Source organism: Rattus norvegicus, chromosome 9, assembly GCF_021556685.1.
Source record: "Rattus norvegicus strain SHRSP/BbbUtx chromosome 9, alternate assembly SHRSP_T2T, whole genome shotgun sequence".
Lineage (NCBI taxonomy): Eukaryota > Metazoa > Chordata > Mammalia > Rodentia > Muridae > Rattus > Rattus norvegicus.
In genome coordinates, this window is record NC_141542.1 from 23,755,185 (window position 1) to 23,783,183 (window position 27,999).

General features: G+C 43.5%; 2 protein-coding genes across 4 annotated transcripts in view; both read left to right on the forward strand.

Annotated features, from left to right (window-relative positions):
• The window catches only part of LOC148003534 (disks large homolog 5-like), a 446,357-nt gene that overhangs the window by 318,091 nt on the left and 100,267 nt on the right, over positions 1–27,999 (forward strand). The window lies entirely within an intron of this gene.
• LOC148003544 (uncharacterized) lies at positions 403–27,854 on the forward strand. 3 transcript variants are annotated; one of them, XM_087568841.1, is made up of 4 exons: positions 403–596; positions 12,762–12,893; positions 13,573–13,756; positions 25,481–27,854. In XM_087568841.1, exons 2-4 carry the CDS (start codon positions 12,802–12,804, stop codon positions 25,484–25,486), a joined length of 282 nt encoding a protein of 93 aa, XP_087424967.1. In that variant the 5' UTR covers positions 403–596; positions 12,762–12,801; the 3' UTR covers positions 25,487–27,854. The 3 variants fall into 3 exon arrangements, with proteins under 3 accessions (XP_087424967.1, XP_087424965.1, XP_087424964.1); XM_087568839.1 differs by lacking the exons at positions 403–596; positions 25,481–27,854 and adding exons at positions 10,767–10,898; positions 11,612–11,774 and having other exon boundaries at positions 13,573–13,894; XM_087568838.1 differs by lacking the exons at positions 403–596; positions 25,481–27,854 and having other exon boundaries at positions 12,761–12,893; positions 13,573–13,894.

Consider the following 27,999-nt stretch of genomic DNA (forward strand, 5'->3'; position numbering starts at 1 on the left):
CCAGAGTGGGCACACGTGTCCTTCCCACCCCGCCGCTCGACCGCGCCCGAGCCCGGCCTCAGGGCACGCGGAGCTCGTGGGTGAGCGCCTGAAATGTGGGGACGGGGCGCGCGCCTTATATTTGGCACCGGCAGCAGCGCGTGTGCCTGGGCGAGTTTTCCTTCCGCAGGTGCCCGCAGCCAGGGCACCGCCGCCCAAGGTGACTCCTCTCTCTCCCTCTCCAACCCCGGCAGGGCCCAGAGGTGATTCTGCCTGCACGATGTACTCCTTGCTGGAGGCGAGCACTTCGCAGGCGCCACTTTGCGAACAAAAAGAGAAAGAAAAAAAGAAAAGAAAAAGCAGAAGAAGAGACCAGGGAAGGGGACTGTAACAGCGTTGGGGTCACCTTGGCCACCAGACGGCGCGCTATGACAGCGGCTGGGTTTCCAAGGGAGACTGCAGCCTGGCAGTGTCCAGGGAGGAAGCCCAGGCAAGCCCTGCCAGGGGACCTGGAGGCGTGGTGCACGCGCGGACCCCTAGCCCGACCTCCGGTCTGGTCCCCAGAGACAGCAAGCAGCAAGCAGGGCGGGCTGCACCACCAAAGCAGCAGACACAAGGTAGGTAGGAGACCCAGGTCCCTCCTTAGGCTCGTTCTGCCGCCCCCCGGCACCCCCCCCCCCCCGTCCCCCTGTCCTGGGAAAGCAGTGGCAGAAGGAGGCAATGCAAAGTGAGCCCATTGGGTAGGGGAAGGGAGGGTTCAGGGATGTATGGACAGTTGAAGCAGGGATTGGAAAGCCCATGGCATTGGGAAAGAATGGAGAGGTAATCAGAGTGTGGATGAGAGCTGTGCTCTGACATCCCCAGAGCAACTTGGGGCTGTCACCTCTCTCCAGATTGACTTAGAATTAAATGACCTGTACCTGCCAGGGCAGGACGGGCTTTTCAGAGGCAGCTTAGCCTGGTGGCACACTCCCTGTATAGGTTTCTATTGTATGTTCAAGGATGGGGATCCTGGGAATATATTTTCTTAAAACCTCAGGCAATGAATATGTATTATTTAATAGATTACTTCTGATCTACTTTGTAATTGGTTGCCCCTTGCAAGAGATTGTATTTGGAGGATGTAAAATACCCTCCTTCAATTACTCGGAGAAAGGGAACATAAACAGAGATTTCCTCTTTTTTAGCCTCCAAAGCTCTGAGAGATTACAGTTCTGCATAATTTAATTCTTTCCTGCCTGCTATGAGCAGGCCTCCAGATCAGCAAGTTCCTTTGGAATGGTTTTGCTTGTTTTTGTTTATTTTCCATGGTGCTGATTAGAAAGCCATGAATTGTTTTGTGAATTTTAAATTTCTTTTTTTTTTCTGAGAAAACTTTATTGGCCTTTGGATAAAGTTTATTTGCCAGGAAGGATGATGCCATCATACTTCTGCTGGAACCAGCGCATGGCCTCCTCTTTGCTGATTCTGTGTTTGGCCCCAATGCAGCCTGTTCTGCGCTTCAATTTCAAGAGGTGACACCCAGAGTTGATGGTGGTTTCCTTCACACATTGCAGTGTAGTTGCAGCATAAAAAAAATACTTCTTGTGACAAGAACAGGAAAAAGAAAGTTGATGAGCTAAGAAAAGTAGAGCCTTGAGCCAGATCAACCATTTGGCTTCCTCAAATATGGAGCAAGCATGGAATGTGGCTTTTTCAGAATCGAGGGGGTTTTTAGGATTGGGCAGTGAATGCTGTCTGGGGCTAACCAGTCCCTTTTGTGGCTGACAACCCTTAGGAGACAGGTCAGAATGTGCCAACAGCACAGAGTGGGCACTGGTGGTGTTTGAACTCAGAAGTGCTCAGGAACTGTGAAAGCTTCTCTGTTATCACCCTGGAGCCATCTAGTGAAATAGACCACTGTGATGCTGTGTAAGAGGCCATTGTGAGGGCTAGAGAGATGGCTCAGTGGGTAAGAGCACCAAGTGTTCTTCCAGAGGTCCTGAGTTCAAATGCCAGCAACCACATGGTGGCTCACAACCATCTGTAAGGAGTACTGATGCCCTCTTTGGTTGTGCCTGAAGACAGCTGCATTGTCTCACATATAAATAAATAAATCTTACAAAAGATTGTCATCTACTGCAGTTTCTATGTGGACAGGGCACAGTTTAAGGGCTTTAAGATCAAATACATTGCCTGTCTTTAAAGATCAAGTGTATCTCCTAACATTTAAACCAAGAAATGTAGTGTCTTTTTTGCTGCTTCTGTACCTTTTAATGATGTATCTTTTCTCCTATAACATCATTTGTTTCCATGATAGTTCTTTTCAAGTATATATGATCATTGATCCTATTTGCAGAGCTATTCAATATTTCTGTTTTCATTGGTTAAATATCTGTGGTGAATTTGCATTGTGATATCAGTAAAATGCTATGTGAAAATTTTAGAGAATATACCGGTTTGGGTAATTGTAATAACCTTTCTCCTCAAGTGGTGGCCTGTTTACACATTAAAAAGACTGGAATGTATTACCATCCATAGCAGGATTGATAGGGAAGCACAATGGACAGCAACAGTGTTGTTCCCTTTGACAGTTTTGAGAGCCAAGAATGAAGTGTGAGTTGCCTATTTGTGTCTTACAAAATCAAGGCTTAGTGTCATTACTGTAGGAGCCCATGGAAAAAATGATGAGTTTTTCAGAAATCACCAGTTAAAGAAATGGTGGTATTGCTTATATTTAACTCTGAGTTTCAAAATTATGTTTCATTTTTCTTTATTCCTTAATGAAGCTTTTTATTAAGTTTTTTATTCACCATTACACCCTTAGATTCACAGTGCTAGGATCGTAGTAGGTGCTCAATAAATCACTGACCATTGGGGAGGAGGAATGATAAGAAAGTATGTATTTTCTGTAAGTTCTGTTACTTTCAGGAACGGGGGTTTTAGGCTTACCAGTTATAGAAACAGAGAGAGCACTACCAAATTCCTTCTATGAAGCCACAATTATTGTTATACCTAAACCACACAAAGATACAACAAAGACAGAGTAATTCAGACCTATTTGTTTTATGAATATTGATGCAAAATGCTCAATAAAATTCTTGCAAACTGAGTCCAAGAACACATCCAAACAATCATCCATCATGATCAAGTAGGATTCATGGCAAGGCTGCAGGGATGGTTTAATATACAGAAATCCATCAACGAAACTCACCATATAAACAAACTCAAAGGAAAAAAAACACATGATCACTTCATTAGATGCTGAGAAATCATTTGACAAAATTCAATACCCTTTCATTAATAAAGTCCTGGAAATATCAGGAATTAAAGGCCCATATCTAAATATAGGAAAATGCAAAATACATCAAACCAGTAGCTAACATCAAACTAAACTGAGAAAATTGAAGGAATCCCACTAAAATCAGGGACTAGACAAGGCTGCCCACTCTTTCCCTACTTTTTCAATATGGTACTTAAGGTCCTAGACATAGCAATCAAACAATGAAAGTAGGTCAGAGGGAAAAAATTAGAAGGGATGAAGTCAAAATAGTAATATTGGAAGATGATATGATAGTCTACTTAAGCAACACCAAAATTCCACCAGAGAACTACTTAACCTGATCAACAACTTCAGCAAACTGTCCGAGTATAAAATTAACCCAAACAATTCAGTAGTCTTCCTCTACTCAAAGGGTAAACAGGCTGAGAAAGAAATTAAGGAAATGGCACCCTTCACAACAGTCCCAAATAATATAAAATAACTTGCTGTTACTTGAACGAAGCAAGTAAAAAATCTGTATGACAAGAACTTCAGATCTCTGAAGAAATTGAAGAAGATCTCAGAAGATTGAAAGATCTCCCATGCTCATAGATTGGCAGGATGAATATGGTAAAAAATGACCATTTTGCCGAAGGCAATCTACAGATTCAATGCCATCACCAACAATATTTCTACTCAATTCTTTATAAAGGTACAAAGTGCAATTTGCCGTCATTTGGTATAACATAAAACCCAGGATAGCAAAACTCTACTCAACAATAAAAGACCTTCTGGGGGAATCACCATCTCTGACCTCAAGCAGTATTACAGAGCAATAGTCTGTATGGTATTGGCATACAGACAGGCAGATCAGTGGAACATAATTGAAGACACAGAAAAGAACCCACACACCTATGGTCATTTGATCTTTGACAAAGGAGGTAAAACATCCAATGGAAGAAAGATAGCAGTTTTAACAAATGGTGCTGGATCAACATGGTCAGCATGTAGAAGAATGCAAGTTGACCCATTCTTATTACCCTGTACAAACCTTAAGTCCAAGTGGATCAAGGGCCTCCACATCAAACCAGATACACTAAAATTAATAGAAAAAATGTAGGGAAGAGTCTCGAAGACATGAGCACTAAGGAAATTTCCTAAACAAAACACCAATGGCTTATGCTTTAAGATCAAGAATCGACAAATGGGGGAACCTCATAAAACTGAAAATCTTCTGTAAGGCAAAGGACAGTGTCATTCGGACAAAAAGGCAACCAACAGATTGGGAAAGAATCTTTCCCAATCCTGCATCTGATGGAGGGCTAATATCCAAAGTATACACAAAACACAAGAAGTTAGAGTACAGAGAGCCAAACACCCCTGTTAATAAATGGGGTACGGAGCTAAAGAAAACATTCTCAGCTGAGGAATATCGAACAGCTGAAAAGCACCTAAAGAAATGCTCAACATCCTTAGTCATCACAGAAATGCAAATCAAAACAACCCTAAGAATCCACCTCACACCAGTCAGGATGGCTAAGATCACAAACTCAGGTGACAACAGAGGCTGGCGAGGATGTGGAGAAAGAGGAACACTCGTCCATTGTTGCTGGGATGGCAAACTGGTACAAGCACTCTGGAAATCAGTCTGAAGGTTCCTCAGAAAATTGGACATTCCACTACCTGAGCACACAGCTATACCTGTCCTGGGCATGTAGCCAAAAGATTCTCCAACATACAACAACACACATGCTGCACTAAGTTCATAGCAGCCTTATTCATAATAGCCAGAAGCTGGAATGAACCCAGATGCCCTTCAACAGAGGAATTGACTTGAAAAATATGGTACATCTACACAATGGAGCACCACTCAGCTATCAAAAACAATGACTACGTTCAATTCATAGGCAAATGGAAAGAACTAAAAAATATCATACACAGTGAGGTAATCCAATCACAGAAAAACACACTTGGTATGCTGTTGGGAGCGATGGCCTTGAAGCCCTCCATTATTGATGTTATTATTATGGTTAGCATTAAGTATGACTGGGTTCATGGAAAATCCCCAGCCAGCTGCAGAAGACTAATACAAATGTGGTGGTCAAGATGAATAACCATATGATAACGTGTGACGTTAAGATACCCAATGTCATGACCTGTAACCTTTCTGAAAAACCAACATCCTGCTTTCTAATAGATATGACAAACCTGTGACCTTTCTGACATCCTGTCAACATCAGCCGATTCCCTGACCACATGAATATTGTGTCCTTGGCTTGCGTAAATGTTTCTTAATTCCCTCCTCTCTCTGTTACCCATTTTATGGTACAAATTCAGCCTTGGGGAAAAATAAAATTGTCGCCTTGATCAGACTCTTGTCTTGTAGTCCTTCTTCACATCTCTTGTCCCCCTTTCTCTTCCAGGTACTCAGCACCCCTCATTGACAGTATGCACTCATTGATAAGTGGATATTGACCAAAACCTCAAATTACCCAAAATGCAATCTACAGATCTCAGGAAACTCAAGTAGAAGGATGACCAAAGTGCAGATGCTCCCACTCCTTCTTAAAATGGGGAACAAAAATATCCATAAGAGGGGATATGGAGGCCAAATCTAAAGCAGAGACTGAAGGAACAGCCATTCAGAGCCTGCCCCACATGTGGCCCATGTATATACAGCCACCAAAACTAGGTAAGATTGATGAAGCTAAAAAGTGCTTAGTGAAAGGGACCAGATATACATCTCCCCTGAGAGACACATCCAGAGCATGTCAAATAAAGAGGTCAGTGCTAGCAGTAAACTACTGAACTGAGAACAGGACGCCCCTTATGGGAATTAGAGGAAGGATTCAAAGAGCTGAAGGGCTTGCAACCCCATATGAACAGCAATGCCATCCAAATAAACCACTAGCAAAAGACTATATGTGGACTGACCCAGGGGTCCAACTGCATATGTAGGAGAGAATATCCTTGTTGGGGCACCTGTGGAAGGGGAAGCCCTTGTTCTTAACAAGGTGGGACCCTGACTGCAGGGAAATGTCCAGGAAGGGGTTTCTAAGTGGCATGGATTGGGGGACCATACATATGGGAGAGGGCACGGCAGGGGGCTTATGGACCAAAAGCTGGGAAAGGGAATAACGTTTGAATAAAACATATATATCTATTAAAAAATACTGAAATTTAAAAAAATGATACTAATACCAAAAAATAATCAAAAAATGTGAGTAAGAAAGAAATTTTAGGTTTTGGAAAAAGATGAATGCCAGGTATTTAAAAAACTGTATGATCATGGTAAACACTTTAATATACTTGAGAAATTTTTTTACATGTTACTGAACTGCATCTTTTTTTTAAATAGTGAATGGAAATACAGTCCCTTCCTGGCTGTGAGGCTAGGGATCCAGATGTAGTGGAATTCATTATTTGTTGGTCCTGAACCTTTGAGCCTGCTTCTAACTCAGCTTATGCCAAGGAAACTAGGCCAAGATGATATCTAACCATTGACTAAACTATCTGGACTAACAATCACAGGTGAAATTCCTCATTGTAAATGGGAGGAGAGGAATAAAAGATACCTTTAAGGATTTAAAAAAGATGAAATGTACCCAAAAAAATCCAATAAAAAAGTTTAAAAGAAAAATAACTTAGGAAATACAAAATACTGGGGTGCCATTCCACAATCGTGATGTGTTTCTTCTGTGATAGCTTACAGGTTAATTTACTTCTCTATAACTGTTTTCTTATTTCAAAGTAAGTAATGGCATCATCTGTGGAGTGATGGTGAGAACAAAAGCTTTGCCGAACTTGAATAATCGATCCCTCCTGAGCATGTGCTTAACATTCTAAGCACAGGGAAATTTCCTGAGGGGATTAAAAGACAAAATCCAAACATAAAACAGGAACAACAACGATTTAAAAACATTCTGCACTCTGGGTATGAAGGCATGTTACAACTTTAATCAGCTTTGTAGGTATTTCTAATAAACACACAAGAAACAAAAATCCTATCACAGTCCTAGCAGTTGCATTCAACAAAGAGAGAGCTGTGAGGTAGTGCCTGCTGCTTCTTTCCCCAGATACCCCTGGGCCTCAGGCCTGCACCCAGTGAGCTGGACCAAGAGCAGCCAGGTTGAAATTCCTGCTGCCATGGCAGGATTCTGCAGGAACATTTCCCTTTGACAACAAGGATCCTGTGTGGAGGAGACTTCTTGGTGAGTCCTCAAGGACTCTACATGTCCTATTCTACAGGGAGAAGCCCTGCCAGGTCTTTGGCAAGGCCAGCCATTTGTATGGGGAAGTCTCTGGTCCTGTGGCAGAGGGCGAGGAATGGCAGAAAGAATGGCAGCTCCACTGAGATCAAAGGATAACCCTTCTAGGCCTATGACCTCCTAATTAATTTGTCTTTCACCAGATGCCCTATTCACATTTTCTTAATCTCATACAACTGTGATCTTGATGAGCAGCTGGGCTCTTGTTTTCTTAATCAGTTCTTTGTTGTCACAGACCTTTTTAACTTACTCCAGCCCCTGAGACTTACTCATACCTTCTGTATGCAGTAGGACCCTTGGTGGGCCTGTCATCTCAAAAATAGAAGGTTCAGTAATCCAAAAGATTGGACTCCAGTTTACCTCAGGCTAGGAAAGAAGTCAGCCACCATTAGTAAAAGAGCAAGGGAAAATTTACATAGGAAAAACAAGTGCCCTAATCAGAAGAAAAGATCCTCAACTTCTAAGACGCGCACATCTGCACCCCTCTCTTCTGAGCTTTGCATAGTGATGTTGTATAACTCCAGATGGGAGTAAAAGGCAGAGTTCTTCCCAGAAACGTCAGACATGATTTTCACTCTTACATCTGTGAGGTTGGGTGGCATTATAGCACACATTCAGGTGGAATTATAACACCTAGGATAAGAAGACAGAATCCACATATCACAATGCCAAATGGACACCCTCCTGAACTTATCGACCCATTGACAAAACCACTGCCTCTTGTGTACCATCTGGATGAAGTACCAAGTTCACAGACAGTTCTTTACCAACTTCCCAAACCAGCAAACTGGAGCACGAAGAAAGCCAAGTCCAAGGCATTCAAAACCAGCATCCTCACCAATGCCCCCAGGAAAGGCTTTGTTAAAAGAAGGGAGGTACTGAGACAGTTGGTCCTCATACACTCAGAGGAGACTGTGCCAGGAGAATTGGGGAAGGATTGTGGGAGAGTAATCAGGTATCAGTAGTCAAGAAAAAGAAAAAAATATAAATAGAAATAAAATAAAGGTCTTTAACAAAATGGGACATAATGTATTGCTGAACTAACTCTACTCTGTTTACACTTGCACATGCTTTAACATCTACAGTCATTTACATATACTATGTATACAGCAAAGATTAATGTAGCAGAGAACAGGCAGATCAAAGATCCATTGTTCCCTCACATCTATGTGGCTCTGCTTCCCTTTATCAGGACTGTGGAGGCCTCTGCTCATCCAGGTCTCAGGGCTCAACCAAAATGCAGTCCCCTATGATCTCTGGCCAAGTGCTCTTCTGTAGAACTCTGCCTCAGGCTGCAGAGGCACTGAAGGGTTCACCTTCAAGGTGCAACCACTCTTTCAGTCTTTCCAGGCTCTCTGTTACTCAACTGGAGGCTTCAGCAGAGGCCTTTCATCTCAATAACAGAAGTTTACCTGATCCAAAACATTGGGAAGCCATCCTACACTCCTGATTGGCTGCTTACCTGAGACCAAACAACATAGCTCTCTTCTGTATGCCTGCTTTCCTGATTTGAAAGTAAATATTGTGTTCATCTGTGGTGTTGGTGGTAAGAAAAAATCCTTAACATGAATAACAGGACCATGCAGAGCATGGCTTTACATTCTATGTACAAATTGAATAGCTAGATGGAATTACCAAAGAAAACAATAAGAATCCTAACAACAATTACAGAAATAATGAAATGAAATAAAACAAAAACAAAAGCAAAAACAACAATACTTTGTGGGTGCTGGAATTTAAGGCACGTATTAATTTTGACCAGCTTTGTAGGTATTTCCAATAAAAAGCAAACAAACAAACAAACAGCCTTATTAAAAGTGCTGCAGGTGCAGGAGAGAAAGCTGGGAGATGTCCTGTGCTGCTGCCCCCATGCTGTGATTCTGCAGCAACAACTTCCTTGGGAATAGGAACCTGTATGCAATGGGATCCCTTGCTGGGCCTGTCATCTCAAAAAGAGGGGCTTCCCTAATCCCAAACCTTGGAATCCAGTTGACTTCAGGCCAGGAATGAAGTCAACCATCATTAGTGAAAGAGCAAGGGAAAAATTACATAGGAAAAAATATGTGCCTTAATCAGAAATGATCCTCAACTTCTAAGGCCTCCACAATCTCCACCCCTCTCTTCTGAGCTGTGCATAGTGATGTTGTATAGCTCCAGATGGTAGTAAAAGGCAGAGTTCTTCTCAGAAAAGTCATACATGATTTTCACCCTGACATCTGTGAGGTGAGGTGGCATCATATCACAGAGTCAGCACACCCGGGATAAGGACACAGAAGGCACAGATGACAATGCCAAATGGACTCCCTCCTGAACTTATGGACCCATTAAAATTGAGGTTTAGCCTAACCTTAGGCCATTCCACTCCCTGCCCATCCACCTGATTTTTATGTTTGCTCTGAGTAAAAGATCAGCGTGTAGCCCCAAATATCCTCAGGATTGGACTTGGAAATTCAGGAAGAATGATATTGGAGAAGGGATGGCTATGTGGTTACAATGTGGTAACACAAGGTCCAGGTTGACGTTTGCTCGCTGATGTCCGATTTCACTGTCTTGTTATATTTGAGAAAGGGAGGATGTCCAACTTAATATAAAAAAGGTACAGAAATTTATTATTTTATATATGCCCTGTAGTTGATCCCTATGTTTCAAGAAAAAAGGAGTTTTTATTCTAAAAAAATAAGATAATAGACCATTGATTTTGTGAAATACATGGATATGTAAATAAAAACAATGTCAACTGTCAAGGACTGCACAGTAAGCAAATATTTCCAGGTTTTATACACTCAGAGGTCTAGAAGAAACATATTGGCCTCCATAAAAAGGAAAACCTTAGGAATCGAAATGTGTGTCACATGCATTGTCTCGAGTAGTAGATTTACTTTTAAGAAAAAACTCCCTCTTCCTTGGTCTAGAGATTTGGGTGCTAAGAAAAATCTGTTCTCTCATTCAGGTTGTAAGCAGCCCTCCCCAGCAAAAGCACTGTTGAGTTCTAATGATGCACAGAGAAACATCTAGCTTAGCAATAGAGGTTGCCAAATGGTATTCCCAGTGATGTATGAGAGACTGGAGGAAAGGGTCCGCACAGAAATTGATCAATTTTTGGAGAGCTAGTTAGCAGGTAGGTCATAGAACTTCCCAGTGGCATCATCAGTAAGCCCTTCACTGGACAATCTATTGTATCTAAGAGATCCCTAGAATCTTCTGTGATGTCACCAGTGTTGTGGTGACACCAACTGCCTTTGGGATATTCCTTCAGTTCCCTTTGGGTTCACAAACAGGCATGTTTCGCCAGCCGCTCAGGCTATTTCAGAAGGAAAGTGTTGATCAAGGAGAGACCACACCAAGGCTGAAGGAAGATGACCCCCTCTCTAGTGAAACAGGAAGGAGGAAATCATTCTGGGGAAGGCTTGGTGAGTCGTGGGCAGAGTTGGGGAACATCCTCAAGGAGGTAGGTTTGAGATGTGCCTTCTAAGACTAGGCCTTACAAGCAGGAGCCTTGGGATTTCTCAAAGGCAAACCAAGAGTCAGGAGTTCCTGATCTTTAATTTGAGAGAAAGCCAGAAAGTGGTAAGCCTTCAGTTTCTTTTCTGGAAGCTTTTTAATTGTGAGTGTCAATGCATGGCAGGAGGAGGCACAGTGAGATAAAAAATGTGACCATCCATGGTTGGGAGTTGAAGCATTTCTTCCTCTAGATTACTGTAGGTTACATAAGTCTCTGATGGTGAGAACAAGGAAGGATGCACCCCGAGAAATGAATTGAGTTCTCAGACACTTTGGGTGGAACACACATGATTAGAGCCTGATGGTGCTAAGCAGTATGAACTCCAGGATTAACTGAAACACATCTGATATGAGATAACAACGTCCCAGATGTTTATGTATCAGGTTATACTATTCAGGGTGAGGGGTCCTGTAATAGTGAATGTGGCACGTGTATGGCATTAGAGGTTGGGAAGAGGGACATAGCTTAAGAATCCACCTTTAAGAAAGCTTTTCTGCTCTTTAAGGGATTCACCCAGTCTCTACCATTTCCCCTTCCTCACCTCCTTTTCGGATTCAGAATGATCTTTTCTGCCCATGGGCCACCAAATATGCAAATTCACTTGGGTTTATCTATTTACAGGTTTTGGTAGGAAGGCATCATCCCAAAATGTCATCAGTAAGCAAGAGGAGTGTTTAAAGGAACTGGAGGAACTTAAATTTGAAATCCAGAAGTGTCAATTCGAGAGGGATGAATTTTATCAAATCCTGGACCTTTATATCTATGATAATTGGGACCACAGCTAGTCATTATGGCCAGTAACCTGTTCACTGTCTTGTGCTTTCTCTCTGCTAACCCAAGATTTCCTCTTAGCACAAGAGAGGTTTACCTCTCATCCTGGATTTTAAGGAGATTTGGAAGGCATTTGCTTGTGAGACAAGCTAGGTCCTGTGTGTTTAGGGTCAACCTCTTTTGTACTTGACCCTGAGCTCCTTGGATTAGCATTGGTTCTGTCAACAGCTAGAAGGACCTGGTCACACTTGCTGCCTCTAAGTGAGGGGATGAAATGCCTGCACGTCATCCCTCTTTTCCTCTAATTTTTTTCATTATACACTGATTCTATGGCACCTCCATGCATTTAGTTGGGATTCTGCTTGTGTTTGTATATTGATTGGTATGTAAGTATGTGAAAGTGTTTGTGGGTATTAAGCTCTCGGTCAGGGAGTCTGGGGAGTTTCATGGGATCTTAGGATATGTCTGATGGACAGTTTGCAGGTCATGATAGTGGGGATGCCCACATGGATCAACTGAGCACTTTGCATCTTCTGTTTACTTAGGTGGTAGATAGGACCCTCCTGAGGGAAGGAGGGGTTACAAATCCTCTACCCTGTCAAAGTAGTTATTCCCTCTGGGAATTCATGGAACAATAGGAAACAAGGTTTGAGAATTCCTGTTTTCAAAACAAAAGAAATATCATCACAACTATCTGTTAGACCCAAGCCACTGCAGTACAGTTGGTCTTGGGGGAACCATATCTCCACAGTCTTAGAAAATGTCCATATTTCAAAATAACTCTTTGCTGATTTGCGTAGAAATATTTCCTTGAAAGAATTGTTGTTGGAGTCTCACTGTTGTGTTTTTGCTCTGGTCTTTGTGTTTGCCACATTCTTCTCTCCCCCCACATTTCTTAAATTTCAATTTTTTATTGGGTTTTTTTAAATTTACAATTCACTTAATTCTGAAATCCTGAGTTCAGATGGTTATTTTTTTCTTGGGCCATGCCCTACAACAGGCTGGATGTCGAATTGCCAATACTTCAATCTGAACATGAGATGAGAATGATGGCTATGCAAATGATGACCAGTTCAATAAGTGAGGCCATGGAGAGGTACAAGGAGCTCATACAAGTGAACAGTTCCTACCGGTGAGTCGCTGACAGAGATGAGAACCCAGCACTAGGCAGGAATGCTCCTGTCCTGTATGACATTGAACCAAAGTCAGGGCACTGGTTCTGTAGTGTCTGACTTTTAACAAGAAGCCTGCCTCCTGGCAAGGGTCTTATGTTTGTAGCTCTTGGACTCAGTTGTCCTACATGTGAAGGGTATAGAAGACCCTCCAATTGTTATTTTCCCCATTAAGGATCCTCTAGATAGAAAGTTTTGTACCGTGATGGGAATATCAATCAACTCTGAATCTCTAGGACTCTGACAGAAGATTTAAAGATCTGTGATCCATGAGAAACACATGGAAAGATTGTATAGCTATTGGGACTTCAATTACCCCTCAGAGGGGATTTCCCCTCTACGTGAAGATGGTTTTAGCATATCATGGACATATAAGTACCCATATGGACCATTTCTTCTTCCTGGATTTATATAAACCGTCTTAGTGTCAGGATTATCAGAAGTATTTTGATTCATGTTGAATGTGGATTCTGGATTTGACCTCCTCTAATTGGTGCTAACTTGTATAGTGTGGCTCTGTTCTGGGGATGTCTGGGGATGTCTGGGGATGAGGGATTCCTTGAAGGGATGATTTGACTTGCAAGAGTGACAGGCAAATAGAAGCTGGCTGGGATTTACCATTTTTTGTTTGTGGTTCAGCATCAGGCACACCCAGCTTCTGCGAGAACAAACTCAATTGAAGAACAATATACAGATTTTGCTGAATGAGAAGAGCGAACTACTGGTGGAGCAGACTGAACGGCCAGCATCCTGTGTGGAGGCAAAGAGGCTCTGTGAAGAGGTCAGAATGAACATCTGTGTCCCCAGTGCAAAGGAACACCAGGTAGGATTAGGCCTCCAGGTCAGGTTGTCCTCAGGTCTTTCCATAAACATAGACAAACCAATGTAACTGTCTATTGACTGATCCATGTCCTGACCTAGGTCTCATCCAAGTGTTCATTCATGTGATGGTTTACAAGGCTTTCTGTGGAGATAGCCCCTCTTCAGGAAACTGCATGTTTGGAAAGCGAATGCTCCTGCTCTTTGAGAATCTGCAGTTTATTAAGGGAGATGGGTTGATCACATATCACAGCACTACATGCCATGTGTGGGGAGGGTGTTATGTGGTGTCGCGCGCCCAATGTCCCGCCAGCAAGAACGACGCGCGGCAACAGGATTCTTCTGCGAGCAAGCCTTTACTGTGTTACAGCTCTTCTCAGTGTTACAGCTCTTCTCAGTGTTACAGCTCTTCTCAGTGTTACAGCTCTTCTCAGTGTTACAGCTCTTCTCAGTGTTACAGCTCTTCTGAACAGGGACCCCGAGCAGCAAAATCGCTCGGCTTATATAGACAGCAGTATGCTAATTATCTCTCAGGGATTGGTGGGGCTTGGATCACCCCACTACTTGTCCTCCAGGGATTGGCGGAGAATGAATCACCTCATTAGCATATTAACGGTCAACTAACACCTGGTGAATAAACCGCACATGTGCAGTACCGCTGTTCACCACTAGAGGGAGCCCTAGCAAGGGGACAAGCCTGCACATGCGCAGTAAGTCGTTTATATCCAGACAAGGCTGGATGTCGGCGCCATCTTTGTTTCGCCGCGCCGCTCTCTACATCTCCCCCTTTTTTGTTTAATAAAATGACTGGTCTAGATCTGGGTGTCACGTCAATCTTGTCATTGCTCCTGTCTTAGGTCGTTCTCATCCAAACTCGGCCTTACCCGTCATAGAGTTACCCTATCGCCACCGGGCCCCGTGTCTTAGGTTGGTCCGAGTTCGAGGAAAGTTGCCCGTCCCTGGATACAATGACTCCACATGACTGTGACAAAAATGATCTAGGGCGAACTCTTGATCTTTCAAAGAGGCCAGCCATATGTTGGGAGAAGTACCCTTTTTAATGGTGGTCATAGCCTGGTAAACAACCACTTTGTGTCTGGCATGTTCTCTTTTTTTAAACAGCCAATAAGCCAGAGACCTACTCCGCAACCCAGGAGGACAATAGCTCCCCGGGACAAACATGCCCGCCCACTCCTTGAAAAGGGAGAAAGCATTGGTAATCCATGAGGTAAAGTCTTCAACTGTGATGGGGTCCAGCCTAGTGCTGTTGAGGACAGCAATCTGCATCAGCAATTGTCTTGATAGTTGCTCTGCTTTCATGGACCAGTTTCCTTTCAGATAATTCGAGATTTCTTTGCTCTGTTGAAAATTCTGAGAAAAGTTAGCTCACAAAGGAATAATGCATAAACCTCTAAGGGAGGAAACACAAGACAGCTGTGTCATATGATACAGTGCTTCAATTTGTTCTTGAACTAAATCTATCCTTTGATTGGCTAATAGAAGGCCAGATGCCAAATGGGTATTAAATTCTTCTTGTATCTCTAGCACCACTGCAGTTCTTTCTACAATCTGATTGACAGTCTCAGCCGTCTGTATTTGATTGGTCATAGCGATTTCAGCTGTGGTAGCTGCGGCAGCAGACAGCACAATGGCTGAAATTATGGCTGCCGTAATTCCAAAATCTCTTTTGGCTCTCAGCAAATTAAGAATAGGAAAGCTATCTGGGTTTGCCTCCACTGGGATTGGCACAAAGGAGGGAATCTTAACCATCACTGCGGTGTCATTAGTGCCATCCCAGCATTCAGCTAAATAGCAGACTACATCAGAGCTATTACAATTTAAAGCACCACTGCTTACATTAGTGCTTATCAGAAAAAAGGTGATCTAGCACATACTGAAGTACTAGTGGCAGTATTATTTACCAAGAGGTTATTATATTGAATATTGATCAACCTGGTATCACCTTTTTCTGGTAGCTGAAACATTATACAGCACGAAGTTCTCACCCATCAACCTAGCAAAGGGGGTCAGGGATGTATATGACCCTTGCTCATTGGACAGCACCCATTGAAACCAAGGCCAGAGATTATGCTTGTCAGTCTTATTCTCAAAACAGTAGAATTGCTATGAACTGGCATGGGTACTGGCCAGGATCTGGCAATAGCCCACAGGGTGAGCGAATTAACCTGTATTACCATTCCCAGTAGTAATAGTAGGGTTCGTAGTCTCATCTTCAGGAAGAGCAGAAGGCAATTTTCGAATCAAACGCTCAGGTACCCAAATTGGATTTTCTTGATTCTGCGGAAAAACACAAATCGCTCCCCTGGATCGTATTAGAATAGGATCCGGGCCTTTCCATTCTCCAGTGAGTACATCCTTCCACTTCACCTGATCCTTGGGTGGAATAGGCCACTGCCCATGGCGTTCTGCCGCCGAATAGTCATGGGCGTCTAAATTTAAGAAATTTAAAGTAAGAAGTGCAGTGGAGATGGCAACCTTGGGGGTTGGCGGCACCTCACCAATTCCCCCTTTTTGTTTATTTAAATAAGCCTTTAATGTGCGATGGGCACGTTCAATGATTCCTTGGCCTTGAGGATTATAAGGAAGTCCTGTCAGGTGTGCAACACCCATCTGATTGCAGAAATGTTTAAACTTTTCTGAAGTATAAGCAGGGCCATTGTCGGTCTTGAGCAGCCTAGGAAGACCCCAAGCACTCCAAGCCTCAAGACAGTGGGCAATGACATGAGAGGCCTTTTCCCCAGACAAGGGAGAAGCAACTATGACCCCGGAGCATGTATCGATGGAAATATGCACATACTTTAATTTTCCAAAGGCGGGGACATGGGTAACATCCATCTGCCAAACCTGCAGGGGTCGAAGGCCACGGGGATTAATGCCCACATGTGGGGTGGTAATAAACGCACTGCAATTACCGCAGCGAAGCACTATTTTTCTGGCCTCTGCTCTAGATATAGGAAAACGTCTGCGTAAGGTCTCAGCAGTAACATGAAATAAGGAATGGAACTGGGTGGCAGCTTCCACAGGAGTCAGCACAGCAAACGTAGTGGCTCTAGTAGCCAAATCGGCCAGGTTATTCCCATGAGACATTGGGCCAGGCAACCCTGAATGAGCCCTTATATGGGTGATGAAAAAAGGGGAATGCCGAGATAGTAACTCCTGCTGGATCTCCAGAAATATAGAAGCCACTGTACTAGTGGTTCTAATCATTCCCGCAACTTCTAAAGATTTAACTGAATTAACCACATAGGAGGAATCTGAAACAATATTTAATGGACTAGGGAACACTCGGAGCACTTCCAATACAATCTGACACTCAACTAATTGAGGGGAATTAGGGGTAAATTGCTTAGTTACCACTTTACCGTCATGCACGTAAGTACCCAAACCAGTTTTCGATCCATCCGTATAAACAATATCCCCTGCCTGAAGGGGTTCCATGCTGGTAACCCGGGGAAACACAAGGGGATGACATTTTGCAAAGGTCAAAATGGGGTGCCTGGGGTAGTGATTATCAAACACCCCTGAAAAGATGCACACAAGTATTGCCCAGTCATCATTTGTAGCAGCCAGCACTTGGAGCTGTTCTGCAGTATAGGGTATAACAATTTTTATTGGATGTTTACCAAAATGAGTTACAGCTACTTTTAGTCCTCTCATAGCCAATCTTGCCACCGCTGAGGGGTACCACTCTATGGTTTTAGCCGGAGAGGCTTGTGGGTGAATCCAAAGTAAGGGGCCATTCTGCCATAACACCGCAGTGGGTAATTTAGCAGTTTGCAAAACACATAGCTCAAAAGGTTCATCAGGTTGTATCCTTACTAATTGAGCCTCAGAAAGAGTCTTCTCCACCTTTCGGAGGGCCTCTACAGCCTCCATAGACAGGGATCGCGGGGATGTTAATTGCGGATCCCCTTCCAATATATCAAACAAAGGTTTTAACTCAGCAGTAGATATTTTCAGGAATGGCCGTAGCCAATTAATATCTCCCAAAAGTTTTTGAAAATCATTTAAGGTTTGTAGGTGATCTCGCCTGATTTCAATTTTTTGTGGAGTAATAACTTCTGGATGTACAACAGCTCCTAAAAACTTGCCCATCAGCGATCTCTGAACCTTTTCAGTAGCTATAGTTAGCCCAAACTGTTGGAAATGTTTAATTAAGTCAGCATATGCTATCTCAAGCTCTTGAGGTTTGGATCCACAAAGGAGTATATCATCCATGTAATGAAGAATCGTTAGTGATGGATATTGCCCTCTGACAGGAGTCAGGGCCTGTTGTACATATAACTGACATATAGTGGGGCTGTTTGCCATCCCCTGGGGCAAGACTTTCCATTGATAGCGCTCATCAGGCTCCACATGATTTATTGCAGGCAGAGTAAAGGCAAACCTCTCTTTATCCTTAGGATGTAAAGGAATAGAGAAAAAGCAATCCTTAATATCTATTATAATAACCTCCCATTGCTTTGGCAAGGCAGAAAGAAGCGGAAGACCGCGTTGGACTGATCCATACAATTTCATTTGTGTATTAATTGCTCTAAGATCATGCAATAGTCTCCATTTTCCTGACTTCTTTTTTATAACAAATATTGGAGTATTCCAGGGTGAGCTTGAAGGTTCCAAATGTCCTAATTGCAACTGTTCCTTTACTAATTGGTGAGCGGCCTCCAGCTTTTCAGAGGAGAGAGGCCATTGAGGAACCCATACAGCTTCCTCTGTTATCCACGGTATGGGCATAGCCCCCTCAATGGCCCCTAAGAAAAACCCAGATCGTGACGATCGGGTTTTGCAGTGGGTTGAATTGGCTCTGTAGTTCCTTGGTGATGCTTACCAATGCCTTTTCCTGGGACATACCCCATATCCCTTATCATTCTCTGTGCTGGTAGGGAATTCTCATTCATAAGTTTAAGCCCTAACTCAGCCAAAATATCTCTTCCCCATAAGTTGACAGGTAAAGGAAGAACATATGGGACGAAACTACCCTCCTGTCCTTCTGGGGCTTTCCACTTTAAGGGCCTAGAGCTAATAGTTGGACTAGCTTCATAACCTAAACCTTGTAATGAATGGGAAGATTGAGTAATGGGCCATTTTGTAGGCCACCATTTAGTGGAGATAATGCTTTTGTCTGCCCCTGTATCTAGAATTCCCTCAAATGTCTTTCCTTCAATGGTTAGGATCAGAGTAGGTCGAGCGTGTAAATCGACCATAAGATATGCTGAATCAGTGCCCGTAGAGCCGAAACCCTTCTTTCCTCTTTTTGTACTTCCCGATTTAAACTGGGCGTGATAACTGGGTAAAACAAGCAATTGTGCAATCCGGTCACCTGGGGAAATGGAGAAGAGACCTCGTGGGGAGGAGCACATGATCTTCAACTGGCCCTCATAATCTTGATCAATAACCCCAGGATGTACCACCAATCCTTTAAGAGTAGTAGAGGAGCGTCCTAAAAGCAGACCAACTGTATTGGGTGGTAAAGGGCCATGAAAGTCAGAGGGGATAGGCTGCACCCCCATTTGAGGGGTTAGGACGATTCTGGAGGTGGCACGGAGGTCTAATCCTGCGGAACCCGGAGTGGCTCTCCTGGGGAAGTTTGATGAGCCCAGGTTACTGGGGAGCTGGTTGCCCCATATATTTGAGGGCCCTGAGGACGGGGGCCCCGTTGGACGTTTTTTGACATATCCAAGGGTTTCCCTGTTATGTCCTTTACTGACCTGCACTCATTGGCCCAATGTTTCCCTTTCTTACACTTTGGACACAGTCCTGGGACTTTCTTTGGATTAAAACCAGGATTCTGATTCCTGCACTCCCTTTTCATATGACCGGGCTTTCCACATTGGAAACACGTGATGCCTCTGCTAGAGAGGCCAGGCCGCCTTTGTCCTTGTAATATAGCTGCGGCTAGACCAGTATTGGTAAGTGGTCCTCCTATTTCCCTACAGGCTTTCAGCCAAGCCTGCAGCCCCTTAGATTTCCAGGGGAGGATTGCATTGCGGCATTCTTTGGTACATTGTTCAAAAACTAACTGTTCTATTAAGGGCATGGCCTGGTCTTGGTCTCCAAAAATCCTACCAGCAGCCTCCATCATGCGGGCCACAAAATCTGAGAAAGGCTCACTTGGTCCTTGGATGACCTTGGTCAGGTTCCCGGACACCTCTCCTCTGTTAGTTAGAGCTTTCCATGCCTTGACAGCACTAATAGCAATCTGGGCATATACCTCCAAGGGGAAGGCAGTTTGATTATTGGCCCATTGCCCTTGTCCAGTTAACATGTCAAATGTCCAGGCAGGTTGTCCTGCTGCTGCATTTGCACGTGCTTGTGCTTGGCAAGCATCGTGCCACAATGCCTTCCACTCAATATACTGTCCCATGCTAAGGAGACAGGCCTTTGTCACAGATTGCCAGTCTGCTGGAGTCATGGCAATGCTTGCTAGTCTTTCTACCTGTGACATGGTAAAATTAGCAGTAACCCCATAGGCACGAACAGACTCTGCCAGTTCCTTAACTTGCTTGTGCTCTAGGGGCTGATGAGAACGAATGCCATCGTCCTCAAACACAGGAAACATTTGCCTAAGTGCTCGCTGTGTTTCAGGTGGACAGAAAGAGTACTCACACTTCCCCTCTATATAAGGCGGGGGAGTGGAGGCCACCGAGGCATTAATAACTTTCGATTTCTTCACAGTGGCTCTCCACCTAGGCCCATATCTTTCTTCCTCATATCTGGCTGCCTCTTCCTCTAATTCCTCCTCCTCCGACTCTGACAACTCTTGCTCAGAGTCACTACCAGTCAGTTCTAAGGCTTCTGATTCTTTTAATGGATACAAAGTATCCTCTCCGGATGACTTGTACTTCATCCTCCGGGGTATACCTATTTTTTCCTCCAGCGGCATTTCTTCCGCCTTTTGTATCTCTTTCACTTTTGTTTTAGTAACCTTTTTCTTTTTGCGCGCTCCTAATTTCTCACTCTGCTCCGTTTCTGACATGCTCTCTTGAATGTTCTGTCCTGCCTTGACTATGTCCTCACATTTTAACACAACTAGTAAGAAGACAACAGTCACTATAAAAACGAGCAACAATCCCTCCATGGCAAGACTAAATCCAAAAAGGGGCATGCCTCTCGGAGCTTGCCTTTTAATTTACCTTCTCGCAGTTCTGAATCCTCTTCAGCACACTGAAGGGTCCCCTCGGCACCGGCGATGTTGGTTCCCGGGTCTCGGCACCACTTGTCGCGCGCCCAATGTCCCGCCAGCAAGAACGACGCGCGGCAACAGGATTCTTCTGCGAGCAAGCCTTTACTGTGTTACAGCTCTTCTCAGTGTTACAGCTCTTCTCAGTGTTACAGCTCTTCTCAGTGTTACAGCTCTTCTCAGTGTTACAGCTCTTCTCAGTGTTACAGCTCTTCTGAACAGGGACCCCGAGCAGCAAAATCGCTCGGCTTATATAGACAGCAGTATGCTAATTATCTCTCAGGGATTGGTGGGGCTTGGATCACCCCACTACTTGTCCTCCAGGGATTGGCGGAGAATGAATCACCTCATTAGCATATTAACGGTCAACTAACACCTGGTGAATAAACCGCACATGTGCAGTACCGCTGTTCACCACTAGAGGGAGCCCTAGCAAGGGGACAAGCCTGCACATGCGCAGTAAGTCGTTTATATCCAGACAAGGCTGGATGTCGGCGCCATCTTTGTTTCGCCGCGCCGCTCTCTACAATGTGGGAGCCCCTCTTTAGACTAGAACAGGGCTTTGAGGGATGAAGCAAAAGCCTGGAGCTCATTTTCTTTACAGGGATCTTGTGAGACTCCAGGAAGTAAGTAGTTTTCAAGGAGGAGAGGCTGGTGTAAATGGCAAAGAACCGGTTCTCATTTGTGGTGGCTTTTGTTCTTCCTCCCCTCATGTCCCTGTATATGAAGATGGTGACTTCATGCTTCATAGATCTTGGGTAACTACAGAGCCTGAGGAGCAGCATGTGAGTCCTGTCTTATTTGAGTGCTCCTGGAGAGTTCATATGTGGGCCTTACAATCTGAAGCTGGATAGAAGACCAAGGATGTGGAAAAGGTTTCTCAAAGGCTGAGGGTTGGCATGAGAGATTTGAGACTTCAAGAACAAAGTTATCCGTATATACCCTCAATTCTCACCAAGAAAGGTGCATTGCGGTGCTGATCTGCATCTTAGGGAGCATGCGGGGAGGCCAGTTCATGACATGCAGTTTTGTCCAGTCATTATCCAACTTCGTCCTTTAAGCCTAGGTCTCTCAACAAACTTGAAGCTTCCTTTTTTTGTGCTGTCCAGCAGTCTTTGCATCACTGGTCCAGTTCCAGGTGGAGCCCTGTCTCTTATTTGTCTCAACACATTCTTAAACCATTCAACTATTTTCAAAATAAGGATTAGATTTCTTCACTTTACCTGAACAGAGGTATCCCCCGGGGAAGATTCTGGATTGTCTTATTGGCTTCACCATGATCTTGCATGGAATCCTAGAGTGCATCCCTCTGCTGACATTGCTTTGCTGACTATATCATGGGCATGGCATTCTTTAAGGATAGATTCCCTCTCAATACTGTACACAGTGCTGCATTTCATAAAAGTCAGGGTATGTTATTTCTTTAGCCTCCTTCTGACTGACATTGCGGTTGTTTTAACATCACATGAACTCTAATGTGATGAAAAGTTCCTGGTAAATGACCATGAGTTCCTGTCTTCTCTGATGGTTCCAAGGTCTTCTATGAAGGAAACAGGGTAGTTTTAGTGAGGGGCCTATGATGAGTCAACATAGAGCTTGATGGAGTCTTTTCCTAGAATCTCTCTCTTGGGAATTTGATGTTGTATTGTTTAGGCTATCTGTGCAGAACATGTAACTTACTTGTAAAACCAACAAGTATCTGCATAGAAAGGTTTCCTGAAGTGGAAATGAGTACAGGCCAGGGCAGCACATATTGCTTGAGTCTAAGAGACTTGTACACAGCATAGCTCCCACTAATTCCTCACTCAACAGGAAATGTGCTGCACAAGATCAAAGTTTTCATTTGTGCGAGCAAGTGAGTATCTGTGTATTTCTGTGTGTTTGTGTGTGTTTGTGTTTGCAGTAGTGAATGTGTTTCCCTCTATTTCCAAGTTTCATGAGAAAAGTACTCTAAGAGTTCACTTTACATCCATGAAACATGAAATACAGCTGCCCAGTCATTTGGCATCTCCATCCAGCTCTGTACAGCAAAAGGACACTTAAGGTATTAATTTATTCTGTTTTCAAAAATACCGTAACAGAATTATCTCGTGAAGTCTGGGGGAGGAGTGGGAAATATGTTCAAGTGAGTCGTGTTTCACAGTGGTAACAAATGGTACAGGCCTGGAGCTTGCAGGTCCCTTTTAGTTATGGTGTAAAAGAAGGACAATCAAGTCCTGTAGAAATGCAACCCCCCAAAAAGAGGACACAAAAACACCTGTAAAGTTAGATTTTCAAGTGATTAGGGGTAAAACTACTGGTCTGCATTGAAATCCTTTGGAGCACATCAAAGGAAAGGAGTACAGGGAGGTAAGGGGGGCTTCTCTCTAAAATCCATGAGTTTATGCGGCTTCTCTGTTCTTTGTGAATGGTGAAAGCCCACTGGAAGGGTGTGTCACTCACTGTGTCTTCTCCAAGGTTGCTTTCCACATGGCCTGCTACCATTTCTCTCCAGCTACCTTGGCACACTACAGCTTCCGCTGGGAGTTTGGCTTGGATTTTATTCATTGAGAATTTGAGTTGCTTGGAGTTGTATTGTCATCCAGCAAAAGCCCCATAGCTATGCTGTGGTGCAAGAACAGGGCAGTGTCAGGAGCCCCTTTGGTGCACAGATAATCTAAAGCGCTCCCCTATGTTATCTATGTAGCATTCTGCAAGTGCTGTCAATCAACATCATTTTCTCTTAGTTAATTTCAGCCTCAATGGAGTTAGGAGAAATGATGAATTTCAGATGGGTCTGGGAGTGTAAGAACAGGTAGCCCTATGAGAAACCATGTTCAGAAAGTGGAACATAAGGTTTAGTTAACCCAGTGATTCCACAACAAGGAGTAGGTGTTGCCATTGCAACTAGGGCACATCAGTGTTGTAGTGGTCCCAGAGTAGCCCTGAAGGAGAATCTATCCAGACGTCCATCAGCCAAGGAGTAAAAGTGTACCACAGGGTGGAGCCCTTCCATAGATTCTGATTCAGTCTGAGAAAATCCATGCAAGCTTTTACGTACTTACTCAAAATATCTGTGGCACAATCACATTACGGGGAGAAAAATTGTTGATTTCAATCCTGGTTATGGAGATTTCCTATGATTCTAGCTTTGGGCATGAAGTCACTCAGGCTATGGTGAAGACAGCTCCGATTAGAAGAAGTTGCACACTTTGGGGAAAGTCTGAAACAGTGAACAAGAACAAGAGTCTAGTCTACCACCAACATATGATCCTTTGCTGGGGAACAAGACTGCTCTACACAGCCTCGGGAACTTGCAAAGCAAGATTGGTAATAGGGAAAGAACCCTGAGTCTATGTCGGTTTATGAGAGGACAGCACATCACTGACTGAGCTGTCTATAGGCTCTATTCACTATGTACATATCCCACTCAACATTTGTTTTTATGCCTCCAGCGTATACTGGGGAGTCTTTACATTAAGCATTAATGTTCAGGTAGGAACACAGGCTGGAAGAAGCCATTTGAATATCCTTTCCCTATATAAGTACCCGTTTGGGGTGAATGACCACCTACATGGATTTCAGCCTCAGGCAGCTAAAGAGCTACTCAGAGTATAGTTCTGGTACAGTTCATGTGAATTTTGCCCATGAAACAATATATATGATCCTCTGGATTTCTTGCTATGTTCTACTCCTTTCTTCCTGTGATCTCTCTGGAAAGATCTGAGGACATTTTCTCTTCTGTCCTCTCACAAATTGCCTTACACTAGCCATAGACTTACAGGGGTGCTGGTGTGTTTCTACATCACAATCACCTTTAATGTCCGTGTGTACGCTGGGAAGATTTGCATGGAGCACATTCTCAGTGATTACAGGATCCATGCAATTCCCATGGATTTGATGTGAGATGGCTTCTCTGTGCATTTGCAGGTACAGTGCTTAAAATGGAACCTAGGCAGGTTCCTTCACTGCAAACATAATCAGAACTTTCACCTCAATTCTAGACATCTTCTCCAGAAGGCATCCACATGGTATTGTAGGTTGCTCATCCCTCTCTTGAACTCAGATTCAGACATAGGGACAATGTTATTATTCAACATAATATATCTGGACCAGTGGAAGAATACGCTCATTTTTCTCTAAATTCCAATACAGTGTATAGTCCACAGTTCAAATTCTAGCAGTTTTAAAAGCTGAGATACAAATCCAAGAGCAGGTACTCTATGACACTTGGGGATGCAGGGACTGACCTCAGCTGACAGGTCATGCTGGATTGTCCAACTGAATAGAGCTGATGTAAGAGGGAGAGTTGAAAGACTGAACCCCCAGTGAACTAGACTGTGGGGGGGAGGGCAGCAATGGGGGGAGGGTTGGGAGTGGAACACCAATAAGGAAGGGGAGGGGGTAGGGGGATGTTTGCCCGGAAAACGGGAAAGGGAATAACACTCGAAATGTATACAAGAAATACTCAAGTTAATAAAAAAAAAAAAAGGAGGGAGAGCTGAATTGACAACCACTCACTAAACCTTTATTCCTTTGCTCTGCTAGGTCTGAAATTCTCCAGGAGAAACTCGAACAAGACACAAACCAGGGCAAGATCTCCCTTGGAGAGAAGTGCTACAGGAGGAGAACTAAGTGTGCACAGCAAATACACCACTATTTCATCTCATCTGTAATGTCCATAGCAATTGTGGACTGCATTTTCCTCCTTTAGTTTTATTTCTTTGGATTGAATAGGCCGTACTTTCACCTCCCCACCCTCCAGCAAGTGTAAACTTTTGGAGGGACTCAGAGAAGTGCTGATGCACATCAATCAAGAGGTGCTTGTCATCCAGAAAGACTGTGCACGTGTAAATGTGTATTGTCCTGGTGGGTCATCCAGAAGAGTTTCATGGAGATCAGTTCACAACATTGGAAAGACTTTGAGATAAAGTCTGTAATATCATTTCTACTCAGTATTGGATGGCTTTGTCCTTAATACCCCCACTCCAACAAAACAGACCTACTTCCACTCCTCTTGGAAAGATTATTACCACCAGTAACTGCTTGTCTACTGTGTCTCCAAGGAAAGACACAGACTACAAATCTATTCTGCAGAAGGAGCAGCAAAAAATGCTTAGCGCAGCTCCTCTATTTAAAGTGTGGCTGAGTTTTGATTATTTTGGTTATTTGGTTTTTCTCCTATTCATTTGAAGTTTTGTTATTTATGTGTTGTTGTTTTGTTCATTTGCTTTTCTATTTTGATAAGGATATAGACTGTATATATTGACTACCTGCATCTGGTTACTATCAAGTAAATTGGATGTATCCTGGTGAAAAAAAGAGTAATCTCAAACTCTTCACTCTTAAGAACCTTCTTTATTGATCATTAGTGTCAACATCTGAAGTCCCACAGCTATCAGGGAGGGATGGATCTCTGTATTCTCATGGGGACTGGGCATCAAAATCACTTCCCAGTCAGACTGAGATTCAAAGGCAATTATACAGTCACTGTTCACTGTGTTCCAAACTCTGTGAATTTCAACTTCATATTGCATATATTACCCACTGTGTATGCTTGCTGTCAAATATATAGTTACCTCTAAATTATACTCTGTCGATGAGAGTGTTGAACAAATTAATGGGATAAGCATTAATTTCTCTGTAATATCTCCCAGGACATATAAACGTGGCATAAGGGACTTTAAAGCAATCGGGAAGCCTGCACCCAAATCCCGGGGCAGAAAATGCTGAACACCCAGGAATGCAGATAATCCTGATGCCACAGAACAGAAAGCCACTTCTGCCCAGCTCTTCCCACATCTCTGGCCCAATATTAATCTGCATGATGCCTCTGGAAACAGGAATAGAGGAGCAGTCAGTGGCAGGAACCTGCTTGGTTCACCCTGGGCCCAGAACCTACCTGGGCCCTGAGCATATTTGAAGAAAACCAGAGGCATACAATTCTGTTTCCTGATTGTGGCTTTTTTTATTTGAAGCTCTAAACACCATTTTGTTGTTGTTGAATTTTAATTGGATATTTTTCATTTTGAATTCAAATGTTATTCCTTCCTTGTTTTCCAGAAATAAGTCTGAATACCATCGCCCTCCCCCTCTTCTATAAGGTGTTCCCTTCACCATCCATCCACTTTCCCAGCCTAGGCAGGACCAAGGGCTGCTCATTCCATTTGTGCCCAAGAAGACCATCCTCTGATACACATGCAGATGGAGCCATGGCACAGTCCCTGTATAGTGATTGGGTAGTGGTTTAGTCTCTGGGATCTCTGCTTGGCAGGCATGGTTGTCCTTATGGGGTTGCAAGTCCCTTCAGCTCTTTCAATCTTTCTGTAATTCCTCCAACTGAGGTCCAGTTCTCAGTTCAATGGTTTGTTGCTAGCATTCGCCACTGTATTTGACATGCTCTGGCTGTGCCTCTCAGGAGACATCTATATCTAGTTCCTATCAGCCTACACCTCTTAGCTTCATCCACGTTATCTAGTTTGAAGGCTGTATATGTATAGGTCCCATGTGGGGTAGACTCTGAATGGCCATTCCTCCAGGCTCTGCGGTAAACTTTGCTTCCCCATCCCTTCAATAGTGATTCTTCTTCTCCTTTAAAGGAAGGAGTGAAGCATCAACACTTTGGTCATCCTTCCTGAATTTGATTTGGTCTGTGAATCTTGGGGAATTCGAGCATTTGGGGTAATATCCACTTGTCAATGAGTGCATACCATGTGTGTGTTTTATATTGTGTTAACTCACTCAGGATGATATTTTCTAGTTCATTCTATTTGCCTATGAATTTCATGAAGTCATTGTTTTTGATATCACTGTAGTACTCCATTGTGTAGATGTACCACACTTTCTGTTTCCATTCCTCTGTTGAAGGGCATCTGGGATCTTTTCATTTTCTGACTATTATAAATAAGGCTGCTATGAACATACTGGAGCATGTGCCTTGTTGTATGTTGGAGCATCTTTTGGGTATATGTGCAAGAGAGGTACAGCTGGGTCCTCAGCTAGTGCAATGTCTAATTTTCTGAGGAACCTCCAGACTGATATCCAGAATGGTTGTACCAGTCTGCAAT